Source organism: Molothrus aeneus, chromosome 4, assembly GCF_037042795.1.
Source record: "Molothrus aeneus isolate 106 chromosome 4, BPBGC_Maene_1.0, whole genome shotgun sequence".
Lineage (NCBI taxonomy): Eukaryota > Metazoa > Chordata > Aves > Passeriformes > Icteridae > Molothrus > Molothrus aeneus.
The window spans coordinates 48,378,850-48,401,156 of record NC_089649.1 but is presented as its reverse complement, the minus strand read 5'-3'; the positions used below and the strand labels follow the sequence as shown (position 1 = coordinate 48,401,156).

The 22,307-nt window shown below is 36.9% G+C and overlaps 1 protein-coding gene across 2 annotated transcripts in view; it reads right to left on the bottom strand.

Moving 5' to 3' along the window:
• Positions 1-11,937: 11,937 nt before the first annotated feature.
• The window catches only part of GABRA2 (gamma-aminobutyric acid type A receptor subunit alpha2), a 64,615-nt gene continuing 54,245 nt past the window's right edge, over positions 11,938-22,307 (bottom strand). For both annotated transcript variants that reach the window (XM_066548462.1, XM_066548463.1), the window contains one exon: positions 11,938-19,029. In XM_066548462.1, coding sequence (XP_066404559.1) covers positions 18,721-19,029 — 309 coding nt within the window. In that variant the 3' untranslated portion in view covers positions 11,938-18,720. The remainder of the gene's footprint in view (positions 19,030-22,307) is intronic.

Sequence of the window (22,307 nt, the reverse complement as noted above, 5' to 3'; positions counted from 1 at the left end):
AATTCTGCTGCAGGCTGTCCTAACTCCCTGATGCTCTGGAAACAAGCAGGGCCAGCACAGGTAAAGGCACAAGCTGCAGCAAGGGAGGAGCACAAGCCTTCACAGCACTAGAGAGCTGCCAGCACTGAGTGGTTCTTCTAAATCACAGAGTTAGAAGCCCTGTGTCACACACAGAGAAGTTACCTGTACCCTAAATTCACTCATACTGACACTCTTTGACTTCCTGTCCATCTCTGGAATGCTTGCATGCTCTAGGTGCTGCAAATGCAGAAAATATGTAATCCCATCTTGGTGCAAGTCTGGCTGGAGGGTTTGTCTTTTCCACCTACAGTTCCTCTTCCAATGCTCCTGTGAAGCACCTGAGATCAAACTCTTCCCTTTGCACAGAAAGTCCTACTCCCTCCTGTCTGCAGGAGACTTCTATTTAACATTACATTTCTGAGACTTTTCTGTGAGGAAATAACACTGGAAATATATTCCTCAGATGTTTGATGTTTGGGTATAATTATAATTTTTCACTAGTAGATACTGCATACTACATAAAATGACATAAAACAAGTATTTTTTTTAAACAAGTATTTATAAATTAGTGAAAAATGCTCATGAATAGAACTTCTGAAATCCCTTATAAAAATCATGGCCAGTCAGGCCAAGACAGAGTTACCAAAAGATAACAAACTACTTTGTATAACACAACACTTCTTTTGATAATATATTACAGCCCCCTTTGAATGCATAACCCTTGCAAAAGTCATTTCCAGAGAATCCATGTTTTTATCTCCCTAATGTGTCTCATTCCTTTGCAGAGTTCTTAAATAATCTGCATCCTAACATAAATCAATAATTTTTAGGGATAATATCTTCAGGAAATTGCTTTTAAAAGGAGTAACACAGTAGCATGTGATTAAATACTGCAAATTATTAATGTGCTTGCTTGTTGCTTTCTCCATTCTGAATTGCCTAAGCATAATTTTAAATTTTTCCCCCGTATCTATTTTGTAGACATTCTTTCTACTTCAAAATACTGTCTTAGTCATAAAGCATCAAGACCTATAAAAGCTGACTTTATGTGGTGTCCTGAAATCCCTTAGGGATGATCCAGCATTCAGCAGATTTAAGTAGTAGTTCTTCAAGGCTGAAATGACATTTAAGTGTGAAATGTCCTTTTAGGAAAAAAGTAACTCTTGGATACTATAGTAGACAAACAAGTCTTTTAAAAGACAACTCTTGCAGAGCAAAGTCACTGCCTGGGTATTAATATATGTCTCAAGCCTGTTTTCATACACTAAATGAAAGAATCTGGGATAAAAAAGGCTGCTTGTGCTCCCTTATTGTTTACAGTAGGCAGCAGTGAGCTTAGCTAATGCTTAGTCATCTCCCAGCTCTACCTGTGGCTGTGTAAAGGCCTCTCTAGTGGAAAACAAACCATTCTCACTTAAAATTACCTGCAAAGTTACCAGCTGGGCTTTAAACAGGATCTTGAAGATTCTGTGGTGACTGGATATTGTGCAGCAGCCCTAACATTCTGACAAAACAATTAAGTGTTTACAGACAATGACCTAGAAATGTTATTTTGCCAATTCACATAAAATGCCCATGACAATGAAAACACAACTAAAATTCAAGGAAGCAGTGTAGGTAAACTTACTAGTAATACAAACATGTAACAGAACTGAGGGATTCTATTTGTGACACCATATCCCTGCAATTACTCTTCCATGGCTGCAATACAAGCAGTAGGTTTGTATTGCAGGCTCCTACGAGGTTTATAGTGTTGGAGGGAAAAGCCTCTTGGGTTAGCAAAAGCTTCATAGATCTCAAAATCAAGCTTAAGAAAAGCTATCTGAGGAAATGACACTTTGAGGTTGACCTTTCTTTGCTATTATTTCTAGAAAAGGAAGTGATGGGACCATTTCATTCTTCCTGCTCAGACAAGAAAGTACAGATGTGCTCTTTGTGCATGCAAAATATGTAGAAGAAGAATTCTTGTGAGGCAAGGTAAAGGGAAAACAAGATAAAATTATTTTTCATGCAATTCATACTAACTGAACTGGGAATGGAAATACTGAAAGAAAGGAAATTGTAAAACTCTGAGCTGTATTTTATCAAGAGCTACAATGTGATCTACTTTAAGAGAATTCCCTGGGGATCAGTCCAATATGCAAGAATTAATATATGCTCCCACACAAAATTTCAGTAATAATTTGAAACACCATGCAAGTTGGAAGAGGTAGAAAATATCTGAAATAAATTTAAGTTAAATATCTCTTATAAAAATATTGTGATTTTATTGAGCCAAGAAGCTCCTTTAGGGCTATTTAACACTTGTTACAATTCTAATTTTCTTCCACATTATTCCAATACTTAAACAATCTCAATTGCTTCTCAATGGAAAAAATACAGCAAGCTACTTTGCCAAAATACACCAGGTAAAGTGATTGCTTACATCTGATGCATCTGGAGGGAATTTTATTCCCAAAAGTGCTTCCAAGGCACCTGACATAAAAAATGCACTCCATCATTTTTATTATAGAGTGCTAACATGGGATTTTCTGGGAATTAATAAGGGTTCAAATTGTCTCTAGGCCCTTTCTGAGTAAATTTTGGTTTCTGTAGGAAAAAAACATCTAATGATATGGATCCTCTGCTTGACTTAACTGCATGTTTTCTTTGATGTCTTGATAAGTTCTCCCACTGTCTGCAGCAAACTCACTGTAATTCTCCACCATGGATTTTTGGGATAACTTTCATTGCTGCTATTTTATCTTACTCAAGCCCTCTCATCTGCTGCAAAAGGATGGGTCACACTAACCTGCACCCTGTCCTGCGCAGTCTTAAGTCAGTTTGCAAGGGAAAAAGAGGAGACAGCAAACACCTTGGCAGCTGGCAGTTCCCTCCCTGCCCTTGCTGCCCTGCAGGAGCAGGAGGCTCACTGTGCTCCTTGCACCCATCTGCAGCTCCAAAAACCTCTGAGCATCCCCTCCCTTAGCAGTGGCTGAGCCAGCCTACAGGAACCAGGCAGAATTTCTCAGATGATTCAGAAAAGCTAAGGAAAGGATTATGGCTTTACATATATTATAAATGCTTATGCCTTCATACCTTCAAACCATCTGCAAAGGGTATTATGTACTTGAGGTTTGCCTGGTATTTCGCCTGACTTCTCTCCATTGCATGCAGAAGTTTCTGTAAACAAAAATGTTTCTTCCCCAGAGTTCTGTGCCTCAGAAATAAGAGTTGTACTGAATCTAATCTTCCTTGGGCTTGAGAGGAGAAAGGAGACTCAGAAATGTTCTTGTAAACTCTCATGCATTTATAGAAAGAAATATGACGTTTTGTATTGAATCCAAGGAAAAATTCATTTCGCTAAGCTAAGAAGGAATTCACTAGAATGAAACATGTCAGGAAAACAATCAACACCAAAATCTAATAGAAAACAACCCCCAATACCCAAAATGAATGGAATTTAAACAAATTATTTTCAGAAAAGTTTGAAGGTGTAAAAAAAATTAGAAAAGCACTGGAAAAGCCTGACCCTAAAGAAAAATTCTTTTCAACTAAACTAAGGAAAAATTTAATGGGATGAAATGTGTTAGGGAAAATCAAAAGCAAACATGACCAAATGGAATCTAAACAAACTGGTTTTGTAAAAAGGTATTCTTCCTCAATTGTTCAGCAAGTTTTCTTTGAGAAAGTACAAGTTCAATAGCTCTCTGTTTGTCTGACTTTCTGCTACGAGGAAAAAGCACAAAACTAAAACATTTTTCTTTTGATAAAGCCCTCCTTGCCTTGTACGTGCATTACAAAGAGCTGAAACACAATAACAACTGCCTTTATCCTGAACAAGTCACCTTGAGAGGTACAATCTAACCCTGAATTTATTTATGGTGACTCTGAAATATGACTATTGAAATATGACTATATGAAAGGGATATATAGTACTGAAGATTGAATATGAAATACATTTCATTTGAAGTGATACATTATTACATAATGTCTTCTTTGTTATATAGCCTCTTGTAATCTGATAGAAGACTGCAAGAACAAAAGGGAGACACTCTAAGTAGAGGAACAATTTCTAAAACTCAACTGCAACACGAGCCCCCTGTTAAGTATGAAATCAAACCAACTACAGCCCCTTCTTCCAACATCTCTGTGGGATAGTTTCCAAATAAAAAGCACATCTAAATACTAATGTTTTGAGGCAGAAAACAGTACAGAAGAAGAGAAACTCACAAAAAATATTTTTTCATTGATTTTAAAGAATCTGTGCTTCTTCTTTCTTATGGATGCCTCTATCAGAGGGAAACATGCCCAGGTTGGAGCTGCACATCTGCACCATCAGCTGCCTGGGGCAAGATAGTAAGTCAAGGGTCTGTTTATTCAGAGATTGCATTAGCATGTGAGTTGCCTCAAAATATTGTCTATTGAAAATAGCAATAACCTTTCCTAAACACTTATATACTAATTTTAAATTATTCACAAATTGTACAGGTACTGATATTTACATTCTGATGTTTTCTGTGTCAGATTGAGTAACTCCTCAATTATCTAACTAATGGAAATTACCTAGACTGTGTTTCTGACTCGCAATGAGGGAAATAGTCCATGAAATGAATATACATACTCCTATCTCACAACACATTTGTTGAAATCCAGGTGCCTGTTAAATATTTTTATGCTTTAAAGAGTATTACACAGTTGCATGAACAGGTGAGATGGAAAACTTATACAGGTTTTCTTATTATTTTTCTAAATATTAAGCATGATTGCTTCAAAAGTAGTCCTTAAAGAACCCGTAATCTCTCTCATGGAAGACATCTCATTTTTATTATAGGTGCTCCCTATGAATGAGAAACTTAGTTTTCATGCTTGTGCATACAATGTGCTTTGTGCAATCTACATTTTTACCCTACTCTAAGACTTCACTGAAATTACCATATTTCCAGTTTGGCAGGAAATATGTCTATTGTGCTTTTTGCTGAACTGCTTTTTAAAACAGATGTATCAATGAATCATGTTCCTTTATGTAGTCAGATTTTCTGAAGTGCAAAAGAAAATGATAAGGATTAATTCTTTAAAGGTAAATCAGACTGGGAGGTAATTTGGATTAGAAACATGAAAATGTTCTAAGATTTTAATTTTAAATACGTAAAAATATTCAAATATACAAATAATATGCCAAATTGACAAGATTAGTTCTGTAATTTGCTATGAAAATAGTGTGAGTCATTATCCTGAAGTATTCTACTTGAACAATTTCTCTCCTTCCAATTATTTCTCAATTAAAGTAATTATTTTCTTAGATGCTTTGCATGTTTCATTTTCTTTTATTCCCTATGGTACCATACCACACAACAGATGTGTTGTAGCTTTTTGCTCTTTAAATTAAACCATTTTTGGGGAGAAAGAATAATATGTGGGGGAGGGAAATTCACTGACAAACCATCAAAGGACTGCTAAACAGATACCCAGGTTATTTTATGGCCTCAACATTTCTTTATATTTTAAAAGCTTTTATGCAAAACGGCAAACTATAAAAAAAATAATGGTCCTTGAAGGTTTTAGATAATGCCTCCAGGCTTATCCTGCTGGCATTGATCCTGGATTAGGTAGTTTGAAAACAGTTCTTGGTACAATGCCTATGGAAAGTAATTTAATTCTCTTTGCTGCAACAAGACCCTGCTATGAACCACTACGATGGGAGGACAGAGCACTGGGCTCATCCTCACTGCATTCCATTGTGCTTCCTTTGGGACTGCAATTGAACTTGTTAATGAGCTGGTCAGATAGCAGACAACTATGGACTTTCCATAGGTGCACCATGAGACGGTGATCATCAGGGCTCTTGCCTTCCTCAGGCAGTTTTTGGTGGCTCACTTACTATGTACCAAACCAAATGAACTGTCACAGGTCACCAGAGCACCACAGGATGTGGGACAGAGGCATTAAGCTTTGCTCTCCTACAGTGGCCCCACGAGGTGCCTGCTGGTGTTGAAGGGAACCAGAGAACCTGGAGGGGAAAACCAAAGTCATGTAGAGCAGATCACAGCCCACCAGGGCAGGAAAGCACTGCGTGAAGAGGTCCATTAATCCAGGATTACCTGAGGCAAGTCACCACCATATGGGCAAGAGGGCAAATCAGACGTGACATGAGTACCAAAGGGTTTTGCTTCAACAGAATCCCATTCTGCCTTTGTGTCCCTGTGCCATTAACAAATGTGGGTTACCTGGGGCCTTCCCCTGGACAGGATTCTGGTCACTGCTGCTCCATGGCAGGGAGCCTCTGAAGTTCAGCAAGGTGGGAATACCGCCCACACCAGACCCCTTCAGCCAGGGAGGGCTTGCTCTGCAATTCAAGCAGAGATCTGAGCTAAAGACACAGGGTGAAGGACTAGTACTTTATAACATTTGATTTGATCTTTTCTCTAAATGAAATGTAACATGTAGACATGGGACCATTGTATATATCATAAGGTCAGGTGTTCACTAAGTCAAAAATGCTTGCTTCCCTGTGCCACTCCAGCCTTCTTGTTTGTTTGCAGTACAATGCTGCACTTTGTTCCATACTCAAATGCTATGGCTTTTCTCAAAATATAGACAGGAAGCAGACTTTATCCTCTCAGTGGTAATTCCTTCTAAAACAAATACATAAATATGATGTGCAATGGCCCACTACTCCACTGAAGAACTCTTTAGGCTGACAAGCTTTTGTTTCAGATTTTACATGAGGTATACATTTTAGAAATTGTAATCAATAAATGAACTTGCAAATGAAATCATTAATCATTGTGAATAATATATGTACCATCTATTAATCAGAGATTCAGAACTTATAAAACTCCTTCACCATGGATCAAAGTAAATTCTGATGAACGACATAAACATTCTGAAAAGTACTATTAATCTGTGATTGCAACACTTAGCACAATGAAAAAAAATTAACTGTTACTGAAAAATGGAATTGGATGCAAGGATATAGTAATTGGTGCTTGAGCAAGTGTAAGGGATTCAGGAATATTTACTGAAGTGAGAAATGAAAAGCCAACATACATAAAAAAATAAATGTCAGAAGTTATACTTCTCTGTGGAAAGGGAATAGTTTAATCACGTTTATTTAAAAAACATCCAGTCAATAAAACCAGGTAGAAACTCTGAGCAGAAAAGGATAAGACCTGCAGGGGGAGTTAGTGAGGGAAGTCAAGCTGAGATATATTTCTTGTCATAACCCAAATACACTGCTAAAATTAACAAAATATTACTCATAGAAGATTCTCACTTCATTGTGATGATTCATTTATGATTGATAATCACTATTTCATCAACAGTGAAATAATTACAATAATATTGATATTTGCATCATGCTCAAAGGTCTTGAAAGTTTTGCCATTATTATAATTTGTCAACAAAGCAGTTACACTTCAGACATAAATACTAGGCTTCAACAACAAGTGTGATGTGTGAGTAGTGAGAAAGGCAACAATTTCAAGTAGTCATCTCTTTATGACATTGTGATTAGCTCAGAATAAATAGAAGTCATCTTGTTGCCATGAATTGTCTACAGAAGTGAATGGAAAATTTTGAAATTTTCATTGTGAAAATGGAGAATGGATAGCAGGAAACATGTTGATTCAGTTGTAGCATCTCAGCATTAAAAGGACTATTTAATGCACTTTCAGAGTCATAAATATAGCATGTCAAATTGTAATAAGAGATCTAGTCATTCAACAGAGAAGAAATAACTAAAGTCATGAAACGCATGAAAAGCCTTCTCACACACTGGTTTTCTGTGGTGGGCAAAAGGGTTCTCCTTGCCAACACCAAAATGGGCCTGCAATTCCAGCATGTGTTCTACCACGGGAAAAAGTCCTTATTAAAGGGCAGGAGTCTGTACTGTTAATATGAGTATATTATATGCTCTATAACTTGAGAAAGTACTTTTAAATACATCCTTCCTTGCTTACAACCTTTAAAACTCAGGTTTTTTGATTCATTATAGTGTAGCACTGTATAAACCTCAGTTGGCTCTTATTTTATGATTTCCTCTTTCCCATCTCCTAAGCACCAAAGTTAAAAATATGTATTTGTAGCCTGGCAGAGGAAACAAACCCTCTTCCATGCTCAAATTACTTAAATTGTCCTAATTGGAGGACCAATTAAATGATTAACTGATTTTTCCACAACACACTAAAATGACACTTCTCAGAAGTGATCTGTTGAGTCAGATTGTCTGCAGATTCAGGGAGTGCTGTATCTTTTGATGTTGAGCGTACACTTCAGAAGCTTTCTTTGTAGCTGCAAGGAATAGAAACTGTTGTTCTAAGGCAAAATGAGACATCAGCATAAAAGGTAAGAAAGGGGGCAATGGTGAAGAGTTGCCTACTGTGTTGACTGTTGTGGGAATGCAAGAGATATAGCTAATTTTTGCTAAACTCTTTCATGTAGGAAAAAAGAATCTGCAGAATCAGAAAAAAATCCTAGTAGCCTAATAGTAATGTTATACTAGTGATACTGCTGGAAAAGATTCACTCCTTGATGCCAGACCTTCACAAGTAATGTCACACACATGGAGTTCAATGGGTCTGCTGTCTTTAAGATGTTTGAAAATGTTTTCCAGGAGTATTTGTTTTGTTACAAAGAAACCAATCAACAATCAAGGTAAAGATGACCTGTAGGTCACCAGACCCTCCTTCCACCCCTCTTTGAAGGTAGGAATAATATTTGCATCCTTCCCATCCTCAGAGTTTTGTTTTTCCACGACACTCTAAAAACTTAGAGAGTGTCGCCATATCCCTTCCAGGTCATCTGCCCCTGCTTCCACCTTTTTATATTTGAGTTTAGTCAAGGCCAACTTACCTGTACAGGCCTCCTGCCACCTTGGCTTGACCTGATGCTTGCTGAGTTGGACTTTGCTTGAGGTTGGAGAGGAATATGTTTGAAAATCAACCAGATGCTCTGGATCTCTTTTCTCTCCAGAACCATCTGCCAAGGGACTCTTTCAAGCCTTCCCCTCAGCTGCCTGGGGCTGTGAATGGAATTAGCACTGTGCCGAGATCAGGACCAGTCTGCTCTCTTGCAGTCCAGGGCTGGTATCCAGTTTTTTGCCTTGTTCCTTCCTCTAAGGATCCTGAACACCTCTATCTCATGGTCACCCAAGGCTTGCACATCACTATCCTGTCCATTCCTTTTGTAATTATGAGCTGCAACAGAGCTGCATGAGCTCCTTGACTCCTCCATCACCTCAGCCAGGAAGTTGTCTTCAATGCACTTCAAGAGCCTCCTGTATTTCCCTGGTTTTTTCAACTTTTTTTTTGGAGTTTTTTTAAATACTGTGTCTTAGTGTGAGGTGTGAAGTTACCATTGGTAACTGGCAGAGTTGCCAGATGGATCTAGTCTTTGATATTCCCCATATCACCTGATCACTGGCTCATTGCTGGACACTTGTTCTAGACTATTAATGCTGTCAGAACTCTTCTATTAAAAATAGAAACACTTACCATTGTATACAACCTACAGTAAAAAGAGCTGAACTCTACCTATAATGAAACTTGAAGCATGGTTGACTAAACCCCCATCACTGTAATTTCTGAGAGCACTAACCTGTTTTGTGTCAGGTGGCTGTGGTAGAAAAGAGTAACAGAAAGGTGTTTTGAAGGAAAATGTGTTCCATCAGAAATGTTTAAGATAACAATGTCAAGTCACGACTTGAGGGCAATTTTAACTGCTGGTTCTTACTAGCTCCAACATTAACAATTGATTTGGGGGGGGGTGGGGAGGGAGAGGAGCGCAGGAGTTAAATATGCTGCTCTACAAAAACCAGTAATCTTCATAAAACTGCCACATTCTTTGTATATGTCACTCATGTCCAGCATTAGCAAAAAGTGATGCTAATCTTTGGAAAGTTGAAAAGACCTTAAATTCCTTCCTCTTTAATAAGTTATAGCAGGGTCTCAAAAGATCTGCAAAGAACTTGAAAGCAGAGTTGCTTTTCAATATTTAAAATGTTATGAATATTCATCTTTCACTTTTACTCTGACTCCTATCCACCACAAATGCACAGGACAAAATGTTCAAAATGTTTTCCATGCTGGATCTACTTAAATGGTTCTTTTCTCCCATATGATTTGTCAACTCTGCAAATATTACTCAGGCCCCTGTTTACTTCTTATCCATACATAAAACACATTTTTGAAACTAAATTCTTATTCATTACAGTCCGATTTTTGGATTAAGTGTTTCCTGAAAAAAATATACTATATTTTGCACCATTTTCTGCATTGCTGTTAATCCCTTAGCCCTCCATAAATTGCCTTTGGCAAGGACACCTTCCACTAGACCAGGTTACTCAAAGTCCCATCCAACCCGGCTTTGAACACTTCCAGGGAGGGGGCAGCCACCACTTCTTTGGGCAACTTGTGCCAGTTCCTCACCACCCTGAGGAATTTAAAAAATTTCTTCTTAATATCTAATTTAAATCTCTTGTCTTTCAGTTTAAAACCATTGTCCCCTCTCCTATCACTATCTACCCTATCTATGTAAAAAGTCCCTCCTCCTCTTTTTAATAAGCCCCCTTTAAGTACTGAAAGGCCACAATGACATCTCCCCATAGCCTTCCCTTCTCCAGGCTGAACAATCCAGCTCTCTCAGCCTGTCCTCACAGGACGTGTCCCAGCCCTCTGAGCATCTTTATGGCCTCCTCCAGACCTGCTCTAACACATCTGTGTCTTTCCTGTGCTGAGGACCCCAGAGCTGGGCACAGTACTCCAGGTGGGGTCTCACCAGGGCAGAGCAGAGGGGAGAATCACCTCCATTGAGCTGCTTTTGATGCAGCCCAGGATGCCATTGGCCTTCTGGGCTGTGAGTGCACACTGATGGGTCATGGCCATACTTTCATCCACGAGAACCCCCAAGCAGATGTCTTCTCAAGGACATCTCTCAGTCTGGGCTCATGTCTGGGACTGCCCCAACCCAGGCGCAGCTCATTGCACCTGGGCTTGCTGAACCTCATGAGGTTCACTTCCCAAGTGCATCCAGGTGCCCCTGAATGGCATCCCTTACTTCTACTGTGTCACCTGCACTGCTCAGCTTTGCATCATTGGTGATGGTGCATGGATCTCATTGTCTGTGTTCTTGATAAAGATATTGAAGAGCATCAGTCCCAAAACAGCACCCTGAGGGTCACCTCTTGTCATCGGCCTCCACCTGGACATTGAGCCATTTGCCACAACTCTCTCTCTGTGTCCATCCAGCCAATTCCTTACCCATCATATCATCCACGTCTCAAATCCATGTCTCTCCAATTTGAAAGGAAGGATGTCATGTACTTCATCATTCATGAAGAACATTTATGTGTTTCTTGTGAGAACATGTGACTTTACAGGAAAAGAAAGGATCATCCCAGAAAAATCTACAGCTTTTCCACTGAAAGATTTGGAATCAGAATGCTCATTTTAAAGCAAAAAAAAAAAAACAAAAACAAATCCAAACCGACACCTTACTAACAGTATAGTCTTCTGTTTGTTTCTAAGTGAGCTTTGTTACCCCATATACTCCCACTGATGAATTAAGCTGTCTGGTAGGAGGTTTCTTGTGCTCCACGTCATTCAGTTGTTAGTATATACCCAGCAGCAACATGTTTTATAACCTTCAGAAAATATGAAACATTGCCATTTGTAATATGAATACATGAGGGTATTCTCATTATATAAATAGGAAATCTGTTAAACTCTCACCAAGCTGAGGAATATTTTCTTTCCAATATATCGTTTGTTTCCTTTGGGAAATACTGTCTTTAATAAAAAAGCACCTTTGTAGAGGCTGTAATGGGTTGTTTAAAAACAAGAAAATGAAAAACCCACACACAAGTCCTAAGAGAGAAGACATGAAGGGAATTGAATATTTCTGCTGTCAGAGCATTAAAAACAAAAATACAAAATGTGCTATATTTAAATTAACTTTAATAAGAAGTACAAAAAGATAATGTTAAGCAATATTTTGCATGTGGTTAATAAATATTCTTCAACAGCAAGCAGTGACACATTCAAACATAAATCCAGTTATTTCTTTTACATTTTAGAAAAGTAACGATTTTCCCAGTTAAAACAAGGTCACAAATTACAGAATATTATAATCTTCTTTAATTATTTATAACTATGAAACCTACTAAATAAGTAAACTGTCACCCAGAAGATTTTATATGACATTGATGTTCAAGGTTAAGTATACTTACATTTATCATGCAGTTTCTTATTGTGCATATTTGATTGGTGTTTAAGTTCAAAATTATTGGTTTCATTCTTCTCATTCCCTTATTTCTTTTTAATATACTGGGAGTGCCTATTTTCCAAGTCCTATGTATTTTCACACCTAAGTGACTCACTAAAGTAGATGTGTCATACAATGCATAAATGTTTTCTGACTCCAGCCCAGCTGAGAAATTGCAAACTATGTATGAATCAGAGACCACTTTGTTTTTACTATTTTTTTTTAATCAAGTATAACAACATTTAGTGTAATCACTTCCATTAAAATTAAAGTGCCTTCAAATGTTTCGCAATAAAGTGACTATTTGGAGGGGAGAGGGTGAAGGGGTGCAGTTTAGGAACTGATATTTTAACAGTTTATAGATACGGTGCATATGTGTTCTAACAGATGTAAAGTACTACATTGCATTCCGTGCTATTGCTAAGCTACAGCAGCCTATAAACTGATAAATTCAGCCAAAATGAACATCTAATAAAGAATATCAAAAGCACTTGATCAAAGTAATATCTTGTTCCATTCGCTATTTCCATCCATCCTCAACGGCGTGGTTTGATGGATAAAGTATAGGAAAGCAAATATAACACTTCAACCTGTTGAAGCTCACCCCTTTTAATATCAGATGAATGAAAGCACTCATTGCAATCATTAAAAACCTTGAATGCATAAGGACACACTCCAGAACACCTTATCAAGTAAAGTATTCACATTATGTAAATAATTTGAAAGCAAAATAGAACTTTTAAATTATCCAACAATAAAAATATAATCATATATATTTATGTAGACTCCAACACTAGAGGAAGAGTATACATTATCTTGCATATTTTAAAGTATCCTCCAAATTTCTTTTGTTAGTGTTATCACCTCATCCTAACTTACAGCACTTTCACAATATTCTTAAAGGGTACTAATAAATATCAAGGAAAAAACAGACAAAGCTCTGTATTTCAGTATGGTTGACACTTCTTTTAAGGGCTTATTTTCATGGATTAGAGAACTGACAATCCATATCCAAAGGAGAGTCCAGGTGTAGTTAGGTGTACTCCTCTTCTGGAAAAGTCCTTACTGATTTCACCGATAGAGATAAATATGATGAGGATGTAAATTAGTTTTATTTTAATTTCAGAGCAAATTTTGCCCTGATCTCCATCAGAGATGTCAAGCCCTCAAAATTTATTCTCCTCCAGTAAGATATAATCACAGACTCCAAAAACATGAGTTAAAAGATTCGCCTAGAAAGATCTGAATCTAGAAAATTAAGAGTTTAAACTAGACAGAAAGAAAACATTTTATGCAATTAACATATGCCAGGCATTGTAACAAAGTTTTGATCCTTTAACTTCTACTACTAAAGACCTAAAGTCCCTCACTGATTCTCAGATGACTGTAATTAATAATTGGATTTAGAAAATAATTTAAGGTTCTATTTTTTTAGGGACTTTGGGTCATCTACAGAAATGAGGTGGAGGTTTCCTTGACTAAAGAGAAAAAAAAAAAAGAGATATTAAAGGGATGTAACTAGAATTTATATTGTGCACTAAGAGGATTCTAACAGGAGGTTCACTGGTGCTGTGATGAGATGGAAGGAATCTTAACAATGCTTTATAAAAAACCATTCATTTTACTCAAGGCTGAAGGGTGATCTGACTTTTACACAAATTCACGTAATTATTTTAGCATTTCTGTAAGACAAAAACTTTATATGTGACATGAAATTATAACACATTTGGAGAGTCTATTTACGTATGTTTAGATATTTCTACAATTGCCAAACTGTGTTTTTTTTTTAACGAAGCCACTTAACTTACTGGGTTTATTTTAAAATGTTTTCTTCCTCTACTTTAAAACTCATTGCATGGCTTTACAAATTTTAGCATTATGTGTCTGCACATAATCGGGCACAGATGATGATAGCTTCATATCCACACTGAAATAATCTTTCATGCAAACTGGTTAGGAGTGGTAATGTTCAGCAGCATAGACTTCATCTTTTTCGTGAAGGCCAAAGCAAAACCTATGCACTACTAAGCTTTCAGAAAAGGAATGAGAGGTATGTAGGATGAGTGCTGACTCTCTGTGCTTAAGTGAAAGCCATGCTTTTTAAGAAAACAAAGTGTAGAATTAACAAAATTCTACTTAATTTCTGAAGGTTCTTTTCTCCTTCCACCCAAGATGTTCCAAACAGCAGGAGACACACAGTATTGCATGGTCTGTTTTCACAAAGCAGTCACTAGAGGCCTCTCGCTTTCAAAGGCACAACTCGTGTCCCTCAAGTTCAGTAAAATTATACAAGTATTTCCATTTTATGTGCTCTAGGAGTTATTGTCCACAACTCACATGTGGCAGTGAAGGCTCAGAACTGAAGCTGAAACAAAAATACACATTACCTCCCTCAGTGACTTCCTCCTCAGTTATCTCACATTCCAGTGCCATGGTAACAAAGCCATTTGTGTGCTCTCTTTTCTCCTTTCCTCCCCCATGCATCCCTACCTCCTCCCTGCTGCTTCTTGTTGATTTCATGCAGACAGTTTTTGGTCTCTTTTGAAAAGTCACATCACCCTGTATGCTATCTGTAACCACTGGGAGGGGAAGGGAAGGTGATTCAGTAAGGCTCCTGTTCAGTCTCTAGATGCTCTTTCCTGTGACTACATGGGCAAATTGGCTCCTTAATTTAGAATAATGTTCAGTGGTATGAGTGGTCTGCCAAACTAAAGCTCATCTCTCAGAACGCCTACCATAATATTTTTTTAAAGATGCTCAACAATGCAGCAGCTACAAGTTGAATTAGCTCACATATGACAGGTGGAGGTAATTTAATTGGCCACAGCATAATTGAGAATTTTCTACTCTTCTGTCATGAAGCCTCCAGCAGACAACTCTGACTGATAAACTGTGCTGATCTCTACTTTTCATGCTGATTTATAAATTACTGTTAAATTACCTGACACATCCAGAAATATGTGCCCCAGTACTACACTGGAAGCCAACTTCATAAGGCTCATTTAGAATTACTGTAACTCCAATCTAACTTTACCACAGTGTTTTATCTTTGTATTTATTTTATTAATTTATTAAATAATAAAATATGACACACTGACCCAAGAATAATAGGAGAAGTCAGTTAGATTAATATGCCAACCAAAAAATTCACTGTCAGATTCCATTGCAAGTCCTTGATAGAGAAGTGACTTGCATTTTCTCCCTCATACTCCCCATTTTAAGTATTTAAGACCTGCAAGATTTACTCAAATTATAGGAAACCTCTACATATTTGGCACATAGATTTGTGACATTAGCTTTAAAATCCCAGACACAGATTCTATGGTAAATGAAATGACACAGATTCCTTCTAAAGGAAAGTAAGGCCTAACTCTTGTATTCTGGTATTCCTTGCACAATGCTCCCATCTTTACATTTATATTCACTTATCCACTTATCGTTGGTAGTCTTACAAATTTGCAACTTATGTGTACTCAGTTGGGCCCCTGTAAATGTTTCTGCAGTGAAACAGTAAAGCATACTCCTTTTTCCCACAGGAGATTGCTTTAACGTTGACCAATTTACTAAATTTTCTGGAGCGTGCCCATTTAAAAGCCTTGTGATGCCCACAATAATAACTGCATGTATATATTTAAAATGTTTTGGATTTTTTTACTGAGTTTATATAGTATGCCTACTTTGCTATATAAGTGGGCAATAAACGTAACTTTACCATGTGATAAACACCTGTTTTTTCTACTGACTCAAGCCAGTGTAGAGAAAAGGGTCAGTGGATGAAAAAATACTTGTACCTAATGAAAGTGGTAGCAGCAGGGCTGACTAGCATGAGACAGCATCGGGCTTCTTGTGCAAACTGAAGATGGGCTTTTTGCATGCAGCTCTGAGTTACCCAGACGGTATTTTCCAGAGAAGTCTTGCTGGAGAAGACTTTACCATTAAAAGCCTTTGAGGAGGTCCCATTCTTGGATAAGGATGCAAGATCCCTCCTTATCAGATAATACAACATGACTGAGCACACTCACATTTGGCATGGGGAGACTTCTAACTATACAGTGTCGTGCATGAAGAAATACACCACAGTTTCAACACTGTGAAGGGTTTGAGTACCTGGGATGTAGCCAAGGGTGAAACACAAACCTCTGTTTCTCACACTCCAGTCTGGTGAGGTTTGGAGAGTCCCTAGATCTTGCCAATAAGAACAGAAGGTAAGAACTCTCACTAGGTCACAGGAAGGAGACCTCAGCCACAGAAAACATAATCGAGCTATTCAAGTTCAAGAGCATTTTAGGAGGGGCCTCCATTAAACTATACAGTCAGAGCCCTTTGCCAAAAACAGAGCTAAAAGTGAAGGGATTTTTCTACAGTCCTAATATTTACAATTATTTGTACATATGTACATATTTATATATTTATCCATACCTGGACAACGTGATGTCGAAGGGAAAATTTTTTAATTTACAAATGAAACATTTTAAAAATGTATGCTTATACCATGAATAAACCCTTTTTTTTATTGCTTGCCTTCTAGCCTTTTGTTCATAATCACACTATTGCACACATCTCCATGTTACATGGAAGATCTACATTTACATATAAATATATATGAAAATAAGGATATTTTTATTTTCATGTTCTGAGTAAAGTGCTCATTTTTAAGCTACTGTTGATGAGAAAGGTTTAGTCTGACAGTTTAATTAGAGGGAATTCAAGGAATACACACCTTGTCCATGCTTCTCCCCTTCTTTTATAACCTACTAAATGTCTTTATTTTACTGATGTCAACTCTGTCTTAACTATTAATTCTATTTATAATATGCATTTGTGACCTTGGCATCTATACTGTCACACAAAGTACAAAACAGAATCACATCAAAAGCAAAGAAAAAGCAAGAAAATAAAACAGCAAAAGAAAGCAGTGTTTCTCTTTGTTGTTTTTAGCACACTTCCATGTCTTAAGATACTCTTTTATTTGATTTTAGAAATATTTGTACAACTTTTTTTTAAACTCTGAACATATCTATTTTATGCACTATACTCAAGTTACTGTACAAAACTGCAATAAATGACACTATACGACTACATATGTCTCTACTAGAAGACATCATCATAAAGGTGTATCTTTTCTAAAGGTCAACTAATAACTGCTAATGTATGTGTGAATCAAAATATTTTTGATTGGCCAAGTATATTAAAATCTAAATACAGTACACAGTTATTATTTATGCTATGATTTACCAGGCCTTTAGGGGCATAAAGAATCTTTGCAAAGGCTCAGAAGAAAAACAATTTTACTGATAGTATTAAATGTTCTTATAAAATTGCCAATTTTGCTTTATTTCTGTATATGAAATACAGTTGATGCCTACTGATGATGCATGACCTTTTATTAAAAAAATAACATTCAAATCTTAGCAAAATCATTTCTAGTATACAAAGTTGTTGTAAAGTTATGTCAGCAAAATGTAAAGTTGCAATTTACAAAAGCAGCAGTAAATTTTATTATATGGACATATTCCTGAACTTAAATCATGGTTCTTGTTTCCGTTGAAAACAGTGCTTCCTGGGACAAATACAGGTAAATATTGTAATGGCAGGATTTAGGAAAACATTAAGCAAAGAAAAAAAGTATATCATATTACTGATAAACTTAAACCAGAAAAATTTCTGAGTGATTCTAGAAACCTGAAAATAATTCAATTAAGAACAAAATCAAAAATAATAATTAAAAAAAATCCAGCTTTGCTGAACCAGATAATCCAGCTTAGTAATATCAAATAAATAAACAGTGAAAAAATAAGTATCTCACTAGCAGAAGTCGGTTGATATTGAATTTGATTTACCCTTTTCCCTGAAATCAATTAGATGAATTTATTAACAACTTCAAAGAGGACATAAGTAAGAAACTTGTGGCTTTTGCCATACAGTAGTGTTTACTACCTCCTCAATCTAACTTGTATCCAGAATGTTTGTGAAGAGCAGAACTGTAAGACCTCCGTACTGTGGTATGTACATGGGTACTACTATTGTATGAAACAATTACACCTTTTTAAAAAAATCACTTTTTTTAAATGACGGTTTCTTTCACTAAAGTAGAATTAGTTACTTTATAGAAAAATATTTTAACTTTAAATTAAAAAAATACTGCTCCTAAATAATTATGTAGGATCACATCTTCATCTCATTGTACGGAGAGAATATAATTCTGTATATTTGAATCCTAGTTTAACAGAAGTCCCCTGGGTTTAACTTTTAAAGAGCTGGCTGTATTTGCCATGGGTGCTATCTGTTTACAGACCCATGAATTAACGCTGTGTCCCTCCTTTGGAGACACACAGACAAGACATTTATATACACACTGTACAGAATGGTTCACAGATTAGCAGTTATTAGTCGGACTGTACATAGCGAACAACCTACCTGATTAGAATGATGCTTGAAGTCCTCAGTGCAAGTCAGCTTTTAGGTTGATGGTGCAAAGCCAAGTAAGACAGGCTCCCTATTTAAATATGTAGCCCAATACACTAAATTAAAAGTACCAAATAAGACTGGAAACACTATTCTAGACATTCTGTCAATTTTGCTAACACTGTTGAATGTCTTCTTTGCTTCTTGTGGCTTTGCTTCTGGTTTTGCCTTGTTGGGTTCTGCAGTTGTAGCACTCTTGGAGATGGTTGGTAGAACTGAGTCCTTGGTAATATTTGGAGCATAGTTGGCAACAGCCACTGCATAGGCATTGTTTTTCTTAATGACAGATGCTTTTTCTTTTTTCTATTGGAAGACAGCAGGAAGTTAAATATTTCATGTGTATTTGCCAGAATAGACTTAATAAAACATAATTTCAAAAATAAAAGAAATAAGTGAGCATATTAAAATAAATACCATGCCAATCAAATCAGATATAAAGAAAGACATTTCCAGTCTATCCAAAAAGAAGGTTGAGGTGACATAAGATTGCTCTTGCACCATCAAATGCCCTACTGAAGTCATGTGAGGAAGTCTCTGTTACTGTGACTGTAAGCATAACTGGAGAAGCATTGCCCTTTCTGTAGTGGCTTTGCATCTGTCTCCTTACAACAGAATTGCAAGTTCTTTACAATGTTTTCTGTGAAGATTACCCATCATGGTAATAAAATTAAAATTAGGCCACCTTTCTCACATAAAACTAGCATGATTATCATTTGGGCATGTCATAACATATCACTAATAAATACATGAATTTCAGTTAAGGGTATACATTTTTCAGAGACTCTGGAGAAATGTGCTTACACATATATATATATACATAGGCACACATATAGAGAGGTCAGGAAGAGATTGCAATTAAGTGAAAGAAGGAATCCAGATTGATAGTTTTAGAACTGAGCTGAGATTTAGCCCTAAAACTATTTCCGTTTCTCATAAATTATTGGTTAAAAAATGCATAACAATGATGAAAACAGACCAAGAACCTAAAAAACAGCAGAAGATGAGGAGAGTGGGATGAAATTAATTTAAGAAGCTCAGAAAAGAGCAATTTAAGTCCTGCACCTGGGGAGGAATAAGCTATGCACCAGGGCAGGTTGAGGCTAATGGGTTAGAAAGATGCTTTGTAGAAAAAACCCGGGGGGTCCAGGTGGCCACCAAGTTGAACACAAGCCAGCAGTGAGCCCTCACAGAAACAAAGGCCAGCAACCTCCTGGGCTGCATCACAGAGTGCTGCCAGCCAGCCAAGGGAAGTAGTCATTCCCCTTGACTCAGCTCTGGTGAGGCACATCTGGAGTGCTGGATCCAGTTCTGTGTTTCCCTGCTCAAGAGAGACATGGACATAATGAAACTAGTGTAGTGAAGGACCACAGAGGTGATTTAAAGCCTGAAGCATCTGAAATACAAAAGGCCAAGAGAGCTGGGGCTGTTTAGCCTGGAAAAGAGAAGGCTCAGGGGGAGTCTTGTCAACGTATGTAAGTATCTGAGAATAAAGATTAGACTTTCCGCAGTGAAATACAGTTGAAGGACAAGAAGCAATGAGCACAAAATGAAATACAGAATATTCCATTTAAGTGTTAAAAACCTCCCATTTTTACTATGAGCTTGACCTAGTGCTGGCATAGGTTACCTAGAGAGGTTGTAGAATCTTCATCTTCAAGCATATTAAAAAATATATCTGGACAATGACCCTGAGCAACCATCCCTAGCTGACCCTGCTTGCACTAGGGGAGATAAATGTAATGATCTCCAGAGGTCAATTCCAACTTCACCAGTTCTGTGTTGTTATGGGACTGTGTATGCTTTCAAAGGGCTGAAGTTCAGCCAGAGGCAGGTCACTGGAGAGTCCATGTGGACACATGGGGACAGGGATGTATAGGGAATGAATACAGGCTTGGGGTTTTAGACCAATACATAGGTTCACAGACTAGTTCCGCAATAAGACTAATACTGTAAATTAATCCAATGCTTTGCAGCAATCTCAGACTAAAGAATTTCCAATTACCTACAAGAAAGAATGGAAGGCAGTTTCTCAGGAAGCAATATATATTATTTAGATATATATAAATATAACATATATAATTTATATATAATTTATATATAAAATAATACAATAATATAATGTAATTTAAAATATATGTATGTAATTTAGAGACAAGCAAATAAATCTTAGATTTAGTCCATCTCTTCCACAAAATACAGAATTAAGCAGATGAAAAAATAGCTAATTTCTGGATCATATAAGAAATCATCAGTTGTATTGGTTTGTTTTGATTTTTAATCTGATGGAAGTGACACAAGTAAGGGAATTCTTGTGACATTTCTCATATAGGGGCATTTCAGCTTTTTACTTCCACTGGGAGGCATCTATTCCATTTCCAATTTTGGTTTTAAATTACATCCAATTTGATATTTATCTGGTCCATCTAAAAATCTTGCTAGGATCTTCATGGTTGGATGTTGTGCCTATAATACCTTGTCTTAGGAGATGGTGTCACATAAAAAGAGAATCTGGGAATCAACTGGGAATTCAGCATTGTTCCTTATCAACTGGCATGTGAAAAATAGTTGATCAAATGTGTAGCTTTTTCCTGCACTTGCCTTCCTGTGAGGCAAATTCCCTGTCAACAGCACTTAGAGAAGAATTTCCATGTAATGTGAACACAGACAACTGTCACTGAGGAAACATATTTCATTTTAATTAGTGAAAAGTAAGCTTGGCTTTAGGTGTACAGATACCTTCAGCTAAAAAAAGAGCAAATTACCAAATCAAATTATGAGAGGAACGCTTTAATTCATCTGTAAGTCCTTCCTTTCAGACACAATTATTGTGTTTTTAAAAGGTATCTGTAATATCATTATTGAGACCTGCATAATAAGGCTGAACCATAATTTTGTCTGAGAAACTATGACTATCTTAAAAGCTTATATTTTTGTTAAGTCAGTTTGAAGAAGAGAACTGGACACATGGATGGTATATAAATCTTAAAATGCAATGGATGCTATTGTCACTCCTAGGAAAGGAATACTGGCTAGCTTTTAAACAGTCTTTAAAACTCCTAATATCATGAGACAATGCTGTTTTACTTTAAAGGAATAACCAAAGGATGATCAGTGAGTTTATAAGGGCTCCCTACATTATTACAATTATAACTACCATTATTGTAATAATGGCAATAACTGGCACACAAGGCAATGTGCCAGTCTGAAAAGCTTCACTCAAGACATGCTGATAAACTCGCCCTGATTTACTTCTAGCAGGAGGTAACAGACCCTGAAGTTATGGATAGCACATGCCCTTCCAGAAATCACAGGAAATTATGAAGAATGAACATTTCTTCTAATTCTCCTTTACTACTGACTGAACATTGTATTTTACAGAAAGAGTAGTCAAATACTGGAATCATCTACCCAGGGAGGTCGTGGAGTCACCATCCCTCGAAGAGTTTAAAAAAAGACTGGATGTGGCACTTGGTGCCATGATCTAGTTGAGGTATTAGAACATGGGTTGGACTCGATGATCTTAAAGGTCTCTTCCAACCTAGAATTTCTGTGATTCTGTGATTTTGCTTCTTTATGAATTG